The sequence below is a fragment of the Juglans regia genome, chromosome 11 (assembly GCF_001411555.2).
Source record: "Juglans regia cultivar Chandler chromosome 11, Walnut 2.0, whole genome shotgun sequence".
Lineage (NCBI taxonomy): Eukaryota > Viridiplantae > Streptophyta > Magnoliopsida > Fagales > Juglandaceae > Juglans > Juglans regia.
In genome coordinates, this window is record NC_049911.1 from 1,114,576 (window position 1) to 1,130,956 (window position 16,381).

A 16,381-nucleotide genomic window follows, 5' to 3' on the forward strand; every position below is an offset into this window, starting at 1 on the left:
CTCTATGAATAAAACTTCTTGGTTACCTATCAAAAAAAAATTTTGATTAATGAATCACCCTCTGGCTTTTTTAGCAGCACACAAGGTTTGAGTTAGTGGCCCCTTATTGTTTGTAGTTTTCGTGACTCACGTAGGCTTTGAGTAGAATGCTGGTTGTGGCCATGGATAGAGGGCTCCTATAAGGTTTTTCGGCTAGCCATACCATCTCTGAGGAGTTGCTTGTCCCATCTATCTGCAAGGATAGTTTGATCTTCTGTGAATCTCATCCTGATCATTCTGTTATTTTTGTGGTTGTTCTTAGGTTTTGAAGTTATTTTTGGACTAAGGATACTATGGTCACTTGCTATTTCGGGATGACATCGTTGAGAAGATGGATATTGTCATTTGGTAGGGTGGAAGCCCATTGAAAGAAGGCAGGCACCATATGATCAAATGTTGTAATGACCCAAGGAAAGCCCAAGCCATATCAGAGCCATACAAAGCAAATCTTACTATATAAGTGATGTGGATGATGTGCTCTACACACCGGCTTGGAAATAGAACAACTCTTTAGATGAACTTCTTTTGGGATGGAATTGGTGAGGAGTTCTAGTTTCATTGCTAGCCCAATATTTGCACTTTGGTCTCCTTAGGAGGGATGGGAGTTTGAAATTTGTTGGCTTTCAATCATGATCTATCAAGTGGCAACCGAAGCAAGCATTATGGTGATTGATGGTGGAAGTTAAGTAGGAAGCATGTGGGGAGGGTGGTTTTCTATTAAAATTTGGGGCATTATGGGTTTGATGTTTTCCAAACATAAGGAAGGGTTGGGGGATTTTCTCTAGCTTTATCATATTTGAGACGCGAAATGGGCCTGAGATAAGATTTTGGCATTATGTATGGTGGGGGGGAACCAGAGGCCTTATGGAAGACTGTGATCGAAAGCAAATATGGTGATCTAGGGGAGGGGTGGTGTACCAAAGAAGTTAGAGGAACAGTGGGAATGGGGTTATGGAAACATATTAGAAGAGGATGGGAGGTTTTCCATCGATACACTAGATTGCACTTGGGGACAGGTGCCAAGATTAGATTTTGGAAGAATGCATGGTGTAGTACCAATGTTCTACTATATCTGTTTCCGTCTCTTTTCTTGATTGCAAGCAACAAAGATGCCACAGTGGCGGAGGTTATGGAAGTCTCAGTCTCAGGTAGGAACATTCACTGGAACATCAATTTCAACCGGGCGGCACAGGATTGAGAGATGGAAAGTTTTGTAGAATTTAATAGTCTCTTATATTCTGTTCGTCCAAACATTCAGCAGGAAGATGAGTTGTGGTGGCATCCTGCAGGGAAAGGGGTGTTCTCTGCTCGCTCTTTCTATAAGGTTCTCACACAAGTTCCAGAGATACAATTTCCTTGGAGAAAGCTTTGGCGTCATAAGGCTCCTCCCAAAGCCTCTTTCTTTGTGTGGACAGCGTCTTTGGGTAAGATCCTCACTATGGATAATCTAAGAAAGAGGAGGATACTTATTGCAGATTGGTGTTGTATGTGCAAAAGCGGTGGTGAGTCGGTAAATCATCTACTTTTACACTGTGAGATAGCCAAGACTATTTGGGACGAGGTGTTTAAAAGAATGGATATGGCGTGGGTTATGCCGGAAACAGTTTTGGATGTATTGGCATGCTGGAATTCTATCCGTGGGGTGAGACAGATCAAAGCAGTGTGGAAGATGATCCCTATTTGTATTATGTGGTGTTTATGGCAGGAACGAAATGAGAGGACTTTTGAAGACAGAGAGATCTGTGGAGGAGCTAAAATTGTTATTTTTTAGAACTCTTTGTACTTGGGCCATTGCTGTAGACTTAAATGGCATGGACCTTCATGAATTCCTAGTTTCCAACATGCCTACATAAATAGGGCATTTTCTCTGTATCTTGACACTTTGGTGATTTAATAAAGTCTTATTTTACTTATAAAAAAAAATGTATGGTGGGGGATCAACCCTTGAAGGCCTTTTTTCCGGAGTGAGGATTTTTTGCAATAAGGAGGCCTTGGCGGCAGATTTTTGGCAACTACCTGACAATACTAGGTGATGAAACATCGCTTTTTTTCAATCAGGACAAGAAGGTGAATTGGAGTTGGTTTCCTCGTTCTTCAACCTATTGTACCCCACTAGGCTGAGTGTTGGTTGTGAAGATAAGATTGGATGGGTTTTGTCCAAAAGAAGGAAGTTTGAGGTCAACTTCTTATCCCTTTGGTGCATTGGTACTACTCCCTAGAAAGGAATTTGGTGGAAGAAAGCTTCGCTGCCAGTGGATTTCTGCATTTGAACAGCTGCATTGGGGAAGATCTTAACTTTAACCATGGATAATCTGAGGAGAATCTTTGTATTGGTGCTGCCTGTGCAAGAAGAGCGGGAAAACTATGGATCATTTATTTTGTACTGTAAAGTTATTACAACAATATGGGCTTCGATGGTCCAGATTTTCGGTATTAATTGGGGTGATGTCCCAAAGGATTGTATGGTTCCTAGCTTGTTGAAGAAGTCACTGTAGGTTATTGCAGCGTGATAGCTTGGTGTGTGGTTCCTTTATGTGTAATGTGGTGCATGTGGAATGAACATAGCACTTGGAACTTCAAAGATGGGGAGAATACTATGGATGAGCTATAAACATATTACTATGAGCTCTTTTTGGATGTCAGCATAGAGTAGTTCTGATTTTTCTAATTATCTTGGTTTTCTGTCTTCTTGTTTTTCCTCTCTTTCCTAGTTCTGTGCTTTCTCTTGTATACACTGTGTACTTGGGTTGCACCCCTTTGTGCTTTTAATAAAATTGACCGACTTATCCAAAAAAGTGTTGGGAATGAATCGTATCATCAAGGTGCCATGAAGTTGTGATTATGTATTTGCAATGGTTACCCATAAAAAATGTATTCCATATCGTAAAATACAGTTATTGTGTCATGAACATAGTATGGTATGGGTTGGGATTTAAAAATTGTTCAGTCTCTCTTAGGCCACATTTAGCTCATAATCTAGAAATATGGTATTTTTCATCTAATTGCATTTTTTTTTTAGAAAAGCTATTTATATTGTTTATATTAACGAGAAAAAAGGAATTAATGAAAGAAAGAAAAAATAGTAGTTTATGCTGTTTTGCATTATCATATGGGCTTTTTTTCCTATGCTTGGGTTTTATGATTAAATCATCAGGGGGATGGTCTTGGAGTGGGGGTAATGCGTCTTTTTAAGTAGTTCGCAATTTTCATCAGAGAGGTTAAAACTTAAGGGATTTAATATCTTTGGCCATGGTAGCTTGTATTAGTAAAGGTTTTTGAATTCTTCTTCTTGTCTGTTCTTTCTGGGGTTTCTTCTACTGATTCATGATCTCTTATTGCAGTCAGAGTTGATCCGGTTTATTGCGTCTTACAAGCCTCTAATAGCTGGTGCTAAAGTTTCTGAAAGAATTATTACAATCATCAAACACCTGTTGCTTTCTCAAATGCCTTCTCAGGTTTGCACTTGCTTATATGATTTATCCATTCTGGAGTTGCCAGATCTCCAGCAATGCTCTATCCCTATATTAGAAATGACAGTTTGCTGCTATGCACATGCTTTCTGAATTTCAGGACTTGGCTGTGATGGAAAGTATGCAATTGGCTCTAGATAATGTTGTGAATGCAGTCTTTGATGGAACAAATGAATTTGGCGGGGGTAGTTCTGAAGTTCAACTTGCACTGTGTAGAATATTTGAAGGTTTTTTAGCAACTTCTTCTGTATCTTATTTCAATATTTAAATTTTTATTTTTGAGTCCTTAAAAACTTTGGTTACTTGATCTTAAGGTTTACTCCAGCAACTTCTTGCTTTGAAGTGGACTGAGCCAGCACTTGTGCAAGTGCTTGGACACTATTTAGATGCACTGGGTCCCTTCCTGAAGTACTTCCCAGATGCAGTTGGTAGTGTCATCAATAAGCTATTCGAGCTCCTAAACTCACTTCCTCTTGTTGTTAAGGTTCCCTTCAATTTTTATTTTTTTTTATAAGGTTCCCTTCAAATTGAACTGGAAATGAAGACTTAAATTTGAAGGGAAAATTTGAAGTCATTTCCAGTTCAATTCGCACAAAGAGTACCAAAGCTTGCAACTTAAAACCATGTTTGGTTGGCAGGATCCTTCCACAAGTAGTGCACGACATGCGAGGCTGCAGATTTGTACATCATTTATTCGAATAGCCAAAGCTGCTGACAAAAGCATTCTGCCTCACATGAAGGTGACTTCTTTTTTCCACATTTTATTGAACGAACTCTAGAGGGCTCAAACTAAAATTTGGAATTTCTTGTATGCATATTTGACCATATAAGGTTTTTTTTAAGCCTGATGTAAATTATAGGATAATGCAGGGCCAAATGACTCATTATATGCAAATCTGATCAATCATTGGCAACCAAGAGATGAATCATTATCCAGATAAGGCCTAGTTAATTCTGAAACTGAAATTACTTAAGTTGTTCTGGTAATTTTGCTGGAATTGTAATTATAAAAATAAAAATAAAAAACAAAAATTTACTGGAATTGCGACAGGATTTTTCCCCAAGCAAAGGTCCCTTTGGATTGCCATTGATAGCAGTCTTAGGAGAACTCTAAAAAGCCTCCTGTTGCCACATCCTCTTCAGGCAATTTTGTGAGGAGATCATTAGTAGACTTTAAAAAAAGTGAAGTAATCCTTACTATAACCTTTCAGAAGAAGAAATCTTCAACAACTCGGATAATTACTTCAATAGTCTAAATGGGAGCTACAGGAAGCTCTTTTTTGGTGTGTAAGAGTGAATTAATCATGCAAGACTACCTTAGCACGGGCTTAGTTAGCCTTGTTGACACCACTTCTTTCTTTGTTCCTCTGTTTTATGCAGTTTTTGTTTCCATCTTTGGCTTCTTGTAATGAAATGTTATTCCTTTTTGTAAGTAAAAAGGAAGGAACCCAAACTTTTGGCCTCCACTTGTTCATAGGAAAAAAGGAGAGAGAGAGAGAGAGGAGAGAGAGTTCCTGCACATTGTAATATAAATTAGGGCTTTTTTTGTTTTTATCATGAACATTTTTTTACGGAATCATTTCGGACCATATCATTGCTAAAGTCTCCCAGTGGTAGTTTGTAACAACAATGGGATGCTGTAGATCGTTTAATTTTATTGCAATGAATAGCTTGCAACATTGATAAGTATTTAGATAGTGTTACGATTGGCAATGATGTGTAGGAAAGTGACGGTCGAAATTGGATGTTTTCTTATCAAGGGAGTGAAGCTTTTATTCTTCAGGACCATTCCTCTGGAATCTGTTTCACTTTGTCTTGGCTGTCTCTCATTTACTTGCACAATGTCTTTTTTTTTTTTTTTTTTGGATGTCGGGGAACCTCTCCAAGGCAGGGCCCTTCGGATCCACCCTTGCAGAGTAAACCCTGGTCCTGTGCACCGCACCCTCAAAAGTTTCCCTACACGGAACTAGTTAAATCGCTGACTTTTCACTAGGAGGTGTTGCCCCAAATGATTGTTTGCACCCATAAGGTGTTGAACCTTGGACCTTGAAGGGATTGTTACCCCAAGATCAAGGCCTTCATCACTTGGGCCAACCCTTTGGGGTTTTATTTGCACAATGTAGTAGCTATACTGATTTATTTTACAGTTCTTCTGGCCCTGGATTTTTCCTTCATATAAAAGCTGCTCTCTAATATACTTCCAGAATGTGATAAATGTTGTGAGAGCCTGACACTTCTGTAACATGAGAAGCTCTGAACACAGCAGTGAAAAAGTAAACTTACTCCAAAATAAGTACTACCGTCCCCATTGCCTTTGCATGCTTGACTGTGTGTATATACATACAGGTATATTTTTCAGAGTTAAGATTTCTCAAAGCATAAAAAGGAAAGTTGATTTATATAACCATATGCTTGCATAAAAGAACCTAAGAGATAATATCTGGTATTTCAATCTTTTTGTTCATTTTGTAATGTTTTCTCTATGAAGGGTATAGCTGACACCATGGCATATATGCAAAGAGAAGGTTGTTTGCTTCGTGGTGAGCATAATCTTCTTGGGGAAGCATTTCTCGTAATGGCCTCTGCTGCGGGGTAATTTCTGCTAGTTTCCTGTGTTTACAAGTCTTATTTTGTTTATTCTCAACATTATTCGAAAGCTTTTATGATTGGTGCAGGATTCAACAGCAGCAAGAAGTTCTGGCATGGTTATTAGAACCCTTGAGCCAACAATGGACGCAGGTTGAGTGGCAAAATAACTATTTGTCTGAACCGCTAGGTCTGGTTCGCTTGTTCTCTGAGACACCAACCATGTGGTCTATTTTCCACACTATTACATTCTTTGAGAAGGCGCTTAAGAGGAGTGGATTTAGGAGAGCCCAGTCAAATTTACAAAACAACTTGACATCTAGCTCTACATTGCTGCACCCAATTGGTTCTCATCTGTCTTGGATGCTGCCTCCTCTTTTAAAAGTATGCCCGCCACTCCCAATAATCTGGCCCCGTTCAATATTCTCATTAGTTTGCTACTTAAGTGTGTTATTTTTAGGGCCATGTGATTTTTCTTTCCTTGTAAGTTTAAGATAGTAATGATTGCAGCATATCCTTGCAGCTGCTCCGTGCTATACATTCTCTTTGGTCTCCATCTATATATCAAATTCTACCCGGAGAGGTAAAAGCTGCAATGACCATGACTGATTCCGAGCTATTCAGCCTCTTAGGGGAAGGGGTTCCTAAATTATCAAAGGGTGTATTAACTTTCACAGATGGATCTTATGCTGACATGGGTAAGGAAGGAACTGCAGAGCCAAACGAGTCTGATATACGAAACTGGCTGAAAGGTATCAGGGACAGTGGGTACGTATGTCTTCCTTTGGGCTTTTAATTTCTTAAAGGTGTTTCCTTTCTAAATGTATTTTGATACTGTTTTCTTCCCCTACTCCTTTTTGGCCTTCTCATTAAATGCATTTACATCGAAGATAAAGAAATAGGGAAAAGATGCCTCAAATAAGTACAGAAGACACTGCCGTGCTGGGAGTTTAGTTTTCAGGGGAGAGATAGGGGGACAGAGAGAGAGAGAGAAGCTTGCTTTAAACCATATTTCTAGCGTTGAACTTTTATATGCTTCACTGTGTCAGATGCAAAGAAAAATGGAAATATTATATGGCTTAATCGATCATGCGCAACAGTATTTGCATTCCACTGAGGTATTATATACCATAGTATGTATGAGGCAGAGGAATATTTTTCACAAATTTGGCAATGGAGGCCTTAAATAACTCAAATTTGAATTACTGAAATATTTTCCCAAGATATTCCGAGCTGTTTATCAGAGAGAGTATGGTTTGCTTCTTCCCTGATCTTTGATATGAAGATAGAAGTTCCGCCAAACAATTCTAATGAATAATGAAAGATATGCCTGCGAAGTTTCTTTAATCTTTTAGATATAAATTCTGCTTCAGGTTTGGCTGTTCTATATTTGTGAAGTACTGTGAATGAAAATAAAAAACTTCGCATTGCCAAGTATTTTCTTCATAAATTAGTTTAGTTTGTGGGGTAACTTTTAGCTTCATCTGAGAAAAAAAAAATTTGAAGTCATAAGTGAAGTATCTATGAACATCTTCGAATGCCTTCTTATTAGTTGCCCTTATTTTAGCAAGGATGGCTTTGTTTCCATAATTTGTATACTTTAGAACACTGCATCTTTATAACTATAAAGGTAAATTACTTGCTGAGGACTTGGGAATTCTTTTTTGGTGACTGGCAGAGCCACAGAGTGAAGAAATTGATTTTTCTAATTAAATTTACTATATCTATCTAAAAATATTTTTTGGTTCAATTCAGTGTTCCTCTCTTGACTGCATGTGGAATTTGTTGCTAAACAGTTCTGATAGATTGAAGTTTTACTTGAGATGCAAATGGCTTGTCTTACTTGGTTAGAATATCTTTCGTGCCATTATAATCTTTATAATTATAATCCTATACTTTAATGACATATTAGTAAGATAAGGGATAATTGATATTTTAAGGTAGTTTTGTCATGTACTACCTGTTATACTGGTTGATGTGAACGGTTTCCTTTCCAGTGCTAATGCGACTTTTATAATTTTAGGTATAATGTATTGGGCCTGTCAACCACCATTGGGGATTCATTTTTCCAAGCTTCGGATATACATTCAGTTGCTTTAGCCCTAGTGGAGAATATTCAGTCAATGGAGTTCAGGCATATAAGGCTGCTTGTTCATTCATTTTTTATTCCTTTGGTTAAATATTGCCCTTCTGATATGTGGGAGATCTGGCTAGAAAAACTTCTGCACCCTTTATTTCATTATTCTCAGCAAGCTCTCAGCTGCTCATGGTCCAGTCTTCTGCATGAAGGCAGGGTAAGGGTTCCAAACATTCACAAAATATTTGCTGGGTCAGACTTACAAGTGGAAGTAATGGAAGAAAAGCTACTTCGAGATCTAACTCGTGAAATATGTTCACTCCTCTCTGCTATTGCTGGGCCACCACTAAATACTGTCCTTACTTCTTTAGAACAGTCTGGGCATATTAGCCGTGTGGATACGTCTTCTCTTAAAGATTTGGATGCATATGGATCGAACTCTTTGGTTGGGTATGTGGATTGTCATTGTTTCTAGAGTTTTTCTTGTGTCGTCTGGGAGTCCTTTTACATCCCCGTGATTTTTTTTGGTCTATAAGTTTGATTGTGCGGAATGATAATTATCTTTGATCTTTTCCCCCTTTTTTTGACCAAGTTGTCGAAAAATATTTAGTCCAACAAAATCTAATTTTGACTGAAAAAGTGTAATTTGTTTGCAGTTTCCTGTTGATGCACAAAAGTCTAGCCATTCCGGCCTTGCAGATATGTTTAGAAGCCTTCACTTGGACAGACGGTGAAGCCGTGACAAAAATTTCTTCCTTCTGTGCTGCTGTGGTTGTCCTAACTATATCAACGAATAATGCAGAACTTCTACAATTTGTTTCTAAAGATTTGTTTTCTGCAATTATCCAAGGATTGGCACTCGAGTCAAATGCTATTATCAGTGCAGATCTGGTTGCTCTCTGTCGTGAAATATTTGTTTATCTCTGTGATAGGGATCCAGCTCCCAGGCAGGTTGGTAGTGATTCCTCATTTTGTTTTGTCTTGGCATATGATGTTTATGAGCAAGTAAACTTTGATAAAAGGAGTATCTTGAAAGTAATTAATGCTAGGATCTTCCTGTTTTGTTGCCCCAGATTTTGCTCTCACTCCCGTGTATCAAACCACATGATTTGGTTTCTTTTGAAGAAGCTTTGACGAAGACATCAAGTCCTAAGGAACAGAAGCAGCATATGAGGAGCTTGCTTTTTTTAGCTTCTGGAAACAAGTTAAAAGCCCTTGCTGCTCAGAAAAGTGTAAATGTTATTACAAATGTTTCAAGTAAGCACTCTGACTTCTTTATTGCGTTTTTTTTCTTTTTCACATGCAAGAGCATTTTGGGTGACCCTTAGGCCGCTGCAGTTATGTTGTAGAATCTTCCCTACTGTTGATAATATGCTTTAGTTTTAGACTCACAGTTCCTTAAGGTTTAAGGATCATGAAAAAGTGGGATACAGTCGTAGTTGCAAAATACTAATTACTATGTTTCTCGACTTCACGCTATTTATTTTTGGTCTGGGTTTTCCATCTGTCCAATGGAATTCCATTACTATGAGGCCGAGGAGTGTTATAGAGATCTGTTACTCCTCTCTCAATCATATAATCAGAGGCACCATTCTCTCTATATTCTGCAAGTGTTAATCCTTCGACTTTCGATCAGTGCTGAAATGGAATTCCATTATTATGAGGCCAAGGGATGTTATAGAAATCTGTTGCTCCCTCTATGATATGAGAGAGAGAGAGAGAGAGAGAGAGAGAGAGAGAGAGAGGGGGCGGGGGGCATAGAATGTTATGGGGATCTCTCTCAGTAGGGAGTTCTGTGAACTTCTCTTTCTGGTATCTTTGGAATTTAAATGCTCAAAGATTCTCCTGCAACTTTGACTTGTCAAAAAAAAATATCCAACAACTTCGGTTTAGAACCTTCAAACTGTGAGAATAAAGTGGTGGCTCAATCTCTTAGGATGACCGAAGAAAAAGGGTGGATGGGAGTCAGGGTCTGTAATAGTCCAACTAATCCTATTATATTTTTAATGACGAGGAATCCCATGCAAATGTAACGTCTTTAATCCTGACTATACATGCCCACATCACGCAAGTCACGTAAATCTGGCCTAGAAATTATTTGCACCCAAGGGTTTGAATTTTAGACTTGGGAGAGTATACTCCCAAGATCAAGACTCTTACCACTTAAGCCAACCCTGAGAAGTTTTGAAGATAATAAATTGAAACGCAATGTTTTAAGAAGTTGGAAAATTGACTTAAATACTCTTTTGCCCTTGGTTGGTACGTTCTGCGAGTTGATCTCTCACGTCCTATGGTTTAAGCTTAAGAATCTTATTTACCGGTCAAAAAAAATAACATGCTTAAACATACAAATAACGCATTTCCATTATAAGTGATGCTTTTATATTTATTTTCGGCGGTACATTCTGCCATTAGATAGCCTGTTAGTGTCACAATTTACTTACCGGTTGCACTCCTACTTTCAGCGAGGCCTCGCAATTTGGTGAATACTGCAGAAACCAGATCTGATGATGGGGATGTTGTGGGGTTGGCAGCCATTTTGTGATGGATTTATAAGATCATGGTGGATTTCTTGTACAGAATTGAAGTTTTATCAGAACAAGGGGATATCTTGTCCGACATATTCCTTGGTATGAGGCATCTTTTTCGCGCCGAAGGTCCACAGAGGTTCACCCCCCGGACACTACCCCAAATGGAAGGTTTTGACCTGTTGTGTATAAATGTTTTTGGGCATTTCATTATTCCTCTGGTACGTATTGCCATACAAGTTAGACCCTTTTTTCATCTAATTCTCTTTATTTAGATTTCATCTTTTCTTTTACCAAATTGCCTCATCTAAATCCTGTGAAATAAGCTGTTCATTATGTTGGTAGCTTCACTTGTTCGCAGTGTGGGATAACTGTCAATGTTCCGAGGCAGATATAGGGTTGTCAAATGCTATTTTGTTCAAATGCTTGCGGCATCTCCATCTGCTTAATATGCCATGTGTAATGTCCCTTTCAATTGTTATCTTACCCTCCAATATTTTTGAAAGCGGTCAAAAAAGCCAACATAATAATACAAGGGTAGAAAAAAAACAAGACAAAAATGTCAAGGCAGGGGTGTTTTCAGTTCAAGCTTGTGTCGTGCATTAGCAAACAAAGGCAAAGATGTTAAATAATGGATTATGAAGACGATATTGATGTTAGAGCTGGATTTTGCAGTTGTTTTGTGGAATTACCACTGGCGTGGAAGATCGCCAATGAGATTTAGCAAGGTTGGCATTTTACATTTACAAAGCATAGCCATTTTACATTCGCTAATATGATGACACGTTTTAAGTAAATAGTTATTTAATTTAAATGGTTAACTTATAAAATTGCTTCAAATATGTCATGACAAAATATATAATGAAGAACTCGACATTTTAGAATCTCGGCAGGTAGGTCTAAATTGACATAGTTAGGCCTCGTTTGGAACTGGACTGAATTGAGATTAATTTAATTCAATCTAAGTTTAAGTCGAGTCTAATATCTAAATTTCAAATTCTCAAATTATTTACTTCATTTCAACTTCAAATATTTTTACATTCGAGACTAATAATCTTTTTCAACTTAGAACTTTATGCGGGACTCGTAATTTTTTTCAATTTTTCATAAATATATTTAAACTCATCTTAATATTCAAACACATCTAAATTCATTTTGGGTGAGTTTCATAAAATTTATTTTACTATATCAATTTATTACTATTCATAAAGAACTTAACTTTAATCCACATCTAAACAGGGCCTTAGAATTGGGATTGGGGTGAATTTGTTACCATACTAATCATTTTCGTGCTCACTAATCATTTAAGAGTATATGGCAAAACTACTTTTGGCCATAAAAGAGAGAGAAATGATACTTGCTACCATTTACAACGGCAAAAGCATTGCCAAGTGCCAACAGAATCGAATCTACCATGGAAAAAGCACTTGTGCAAAAAGGGAAAAGAAAGATTACTGACGAATTTCCCCATTGATGAAAGTTGCCATTTATTTTTATCCCAAGGAGGAGGATCTAGGTTTGAATGGCAGCTTGAAGAACGGTAGGTGAAGAGTGTTAGATATGTAGAAAAAAAAAAAAAGTGGGATTTGGTTGCAAATGTGAATGAGTAGACAGATGGATGCTTCTATGCTAAGCAATTCCCTTTATAAACACCAGGAACCCCTTCTAAACCAAAGCCTTCTATAAAAGTTGCCAGAGAGTGAACAGAAACTTTGGTTATTGCTCAAGTGCTGCGAGAGAGAGAGAGTGCAACCTTCGTTTTGGGTTCTGCAGATTGTTGTGGTTAACGTAGAGAGGTCTAGCAATGGGTCCAGGAGGACCAGGAGGGCCTGGAGGGCCTGGTTGGGGAGGTCCCCCGGGCCCTGGTGGGCCGGGACCCTTTGGTGGCTTTTTTAACGTCATTGGTTCCTGGTATGCATCTACATCAATTCAAAATTACATATTCTCTCCTCTCTTTTTTTTTCTTTTTTACCATTTTTTTCAATTATTTAAATATTTTCTCTCACTATTCTTCATTTTCTGAAGTATTTACTTGGTTTTCAAAAAAGAAAATGCTTTAACCATAAAGTGATTACACAAAAATAAATCTAATGTGGCTTGATGTAGTACATCAGATTATAAAGTTACTTTTATTACAAAGTAGATCTAACGGATTCTATGAAACCACATCAGTTTGTGGGTTTATTTTATATAATATCTTTATTTCTGTCGCAGTTATTTTTAAAAAATCACCTATATTTATTAAGATTAATGGTCTTTATTAAGGGAAAATTCTTTTCAATTGGCAAAAGTGATGAAATGTTCAGTATAAATTGCATTTTTTTTTTTTCTAATTTGTTTCTTTTATTTGATGTTATGGCTGCAGCCTGACTTTCATATGTTGTTGCTGGTTGCTACAAGATTGCTTTGGTGGGCCTGGAGGCCCACCTGGTCCACCGGGACCACCTGGACCATAATCATCTCATCCTCCATCCTACGGTACCATCCATACAATCACTGCGTGCTGCTGCTGCTGTTTTAGCTTTCAAAGTCATTTGTAATTTTTCCTTAAGAGTTCATCATGTCCATCTGTTATGCGAAAATAATGACTGATTTGGAGCCAAAGTTACTGTATTGTTGAAGAACATCACTGTTCTTTTAGTTCTCTCACTTCATGTCTTTCTTTCTCAATGGCTGGCTGTTCTACATTTGTGCTGATTATCGAATCAAACTGTTATTCATGATTCCATAATCCAATCGTTTACATATATTTGTAACGTCAAATTATCGAAAGACTCCAATGATATAATTGATTGGAATACTGATCTTCTGGAATTCTTATTCGTGATCCATCATCAACTTGTGAGAGACTCTCTCTCTCTCTCTCTCTCTCCCTCTCTCTCTCTCTCTCTCTCTCAACTTTACCTCGTTATGATTCTTAACTACAAATTCAGGACCGAGATTTCACATAAAAGTTTTCTTGTAAATTCATATGATTCCCATTACTTGAGCTTGTTCTTAAGTGGGATTTTTTTTTTTTTTTAGCAATTTTTCTTTAAGGGCTGGTTTGGTTAAGAAAATCAAATTATCTCATCTTATATAATCATTATAATTTTTTCAAACTTTCACATAAAATATAATAAACAATTCAATTTTTTCAAATTTTAAAATAAAAATAATATTATAATTTTATATTATAAAAATATTTTATTCAACTTTTAACAAAATATTTCATCTTATCTAATTTGAACTGTATAACCAAACGAGGCCTAAGTGGTTGTTTGCAAATATTGGCATCAATATCTCGGGGTGCACATATTTTGAGAAGTCTTCATGAGCTGTTAGGATAGTGAGATGAAATAAGATAATTTAAATAAAATATTATTATAATATTATTTTTTAATATTATTATCAGTTTAAGATTTAAATAAATCGAATTATTTATTATATTTTGTATGAAAATTTTAAAAAATTATAGTAATAAAATAAAATGGATTGAAAATGTTGTTCAGTCCAAACGATTTCTTATAGTAATCAAGCTGTTTATGATACTTATTGTGTTGACCAAAATCAAAACCAATTGATCAAGGTGGGTTTGCTTTTAGGCAATACTTAAATCAAAATCAAAATTAAAAAGAAACCAAAAAAATAAAAACTAAAGAAGAAGAACTGAAGAAGAAGAAGAGAAGAAAGAAGACGACAAGATAAGATAAGGCAGAGAACGAAAAATTCCACAAAAATCACAAGTAAACAGGATACTGCCGACCCGATACCTTCATAACAGCCTGTGTTAATTTCGTAGGTAGGTGTCGGTGTACATCCAGATATTTTCTTTTGGGATTAATAGAATAATATTACAGATTAAAAACAAAGGTTTCTTAATAAATGAAAAAATATTTAACTATATCGAACACTAAGTATTTGATATATCAATCATTTGTAAATATATATAAACAAGAAAATTAAATTTTTTTTAGACCTATTCATTTCTTATTTCAGAAAATATTTGTTTTGAGTAGTTTGAAAATTATTTAGTTAGAATAATAAAAATTATATTTTTTCATTAATTTAAATTTTTAAGATAAATGGTAATTCTACATAATATAAAAGCATCATTATTCTTCAGTTTGAATCATAATTCTATACTCTATCCCACCAATTAATATTGGGCCAATGTATTAAATAAGAATCTGGCCTACGCATGAGAAAATCAGTGTTAAAAATATAAGAAAAAATCTACGCAACCTCCCATCTTCCACACACTACACATTTTTTAAATTTTATTATTTTTTTCTTTTATCAAATTTTTAATATATGAATAATGAATAGAAAAATAAAATTATTTTAAAAAGAATAAACTCAAAAAAAATTTAAAAAAAAATATTTAAAAATATTAAGATTTAAAAAAAAAATGTGGTGTGTGGAGGTTAGGGAGGTTGTGTAGCATTGCTCTATTATTTAACTTTACTACTCATTATCTTCACACACTATACATCACATTTTTTTTATCCTTTCATTTTTTTAATTCTATTTAATTTTGTTTATTCTTCCTAAACTAGTTGAATTATTCTATTTATCATCCATATACTATATATTTTATAAGAGAAAAAATAAATATAATATATGAGAATGAGAATGATGAATATAATTTTTTTAAATAATAACATCTACTTCCTTTTATTAGTTTATATTTTTAAGACAAGATCTCGCATAACCGAAGCATAAAAAAAAAATAGTAATCGTAGTCTCGTAGATCTACGTGCACGTGATATCGTAACATCCATAAACCCTCGAATTAAATAATTATTAAGTTGGGAATATTAAATTTATTACCTTAGTTAAATATTCTATAAAATTGTTGGTCTATTTTATTATAGATCTACGATATAATCAGATGAGTATTAATATACACAACATATTTTTACAATATATTTTATAACAATGTTTTAAGATAAAGATCTTTTTATAAAGTAATATTTTTTTTATAAAATATTTTACAAAATTACCTCTCACTTAATGCATTGTTGTAAAATATTGTGTATATATCATTTTCCTAATCGGATAACCATCTATTCTCTTTAAGATGGTGTCCATGGTCCTGGTTGAATATTCATGACTTGTAAATATAAATAAATATTTGAATATAAAATGTACAATTATTTACGTAATTTGAGACTATCTCATCTCATTTTATCTCATATAATTATGATAAATAATAGTTAAAGTTGTGAGTATGCAAGTATTGTACAATCACTTTGAAAAAAATAAAAAAAATACGGGATCCACATGAAAATAAAATTATTTTTTTAATAGTAGACTCCACTCTTTTTCAAAGCGACTGCATAGTACTTGTAAACTCTACAACTGTATATAACATTACTCTATAATTATTATAACTTTTACAAACTATCACACAAAATATAATAAACAATTAAATTTTTTTAAATCTCAAAACAAAAATAATATTAAAAAATTATATCATAATAATATTTTATTCAATTTTTAATAAAATATCTTATATCATCTTATCTGAACTACGTGATTAAATTAGGCTGACTAAGTCTCATTTGTTTTTATAAATCATCTCATCTCATTTAATGATTATAATTTTTTTAAATATTTATATGAAATATAATAAATAATTTAATTTTTTTAAATATAAAAATAAAAATTATATTATAAATTTATATTATAATAATATT

At 35.1% G+C, this 16,381-nt stretch overlaps 1 protein-coding gene and 1 long non-coding RNA gene across 4 annotated transcripts in view; both read left to right on the plus strand.

Moving 5' to 3' along the window:
- LOC109009288 (protein HASTY 1) overlaps nt 1-11,446 on the plus strand; it is a 28,328-nt gene extending 16,882 nt beyond the window's left edge. Inside the window, exons 12-23 of one of the 3 annotated variants that reach the window (XR_001999025.2) lie at nt 3,381-3,494; nt 3,610-3,736; nt 3,824-3,993; nt 4,148-4,249; nt 5,998-6,101; nt 6,185-6,479; nt 6,619-6,863; nt 8,119-8,622; nt 8,829-9,123; nt 9,246-9,429; nt 10,638-10,921; nt 11,376-11,446. Coding sequence is in view for 1 of the 3 variants with exons in the window: in XM_018989724.2 (XP_018845269.2) it covers nt 3,381-3,494; nt 3,610-3,736; nt 3,824-3,993; nt 4,148-4,249; nt 5,998-6,101; nt 6,185-6,479; nt 6,619-6,863; nt 8,119-8,622; nt 8,829-9,123; nt 9,246-9,429; nt 10,638-10,717 (2,220 nt within the window). In the remaining 2 variants the exon portion in view is untranslated. Of the gene's footprint in view, nt 1-3,380; nt 3,495-3,609; nt 3,737-3,823; nt 3,994-4,147; nt 4,250-5,997; nt 6,102-6,184; nt 6,480-6,618; nt 6,864-8,118; nt 8,623-8,828; nt 9,124-9,245; nt 9,430-10,637; nt 11,176-11,375 lie in introns of those variants that run through there. The other 2 variants (XR_004802795.1, XM_018989724.2) reach the window with 2 other exon arrangements.
- An 890-nt stretch (nt 11,447-12,336) lies between these two features.
- Nucleotides 12,337-13,514, plus strand: LOC109009287. Its single transcript, XR_001999024.2, has 2 exons — nt 12,337-12,611; nt 13,066-13,514. It is a non-coding gene; the product is annotated as an uncharacterized LOC109009287 (long non-coding RNA).
- The last annotated feature ends 2,867 nt before the right edge of the window (nt 13,515-16,381 follow it).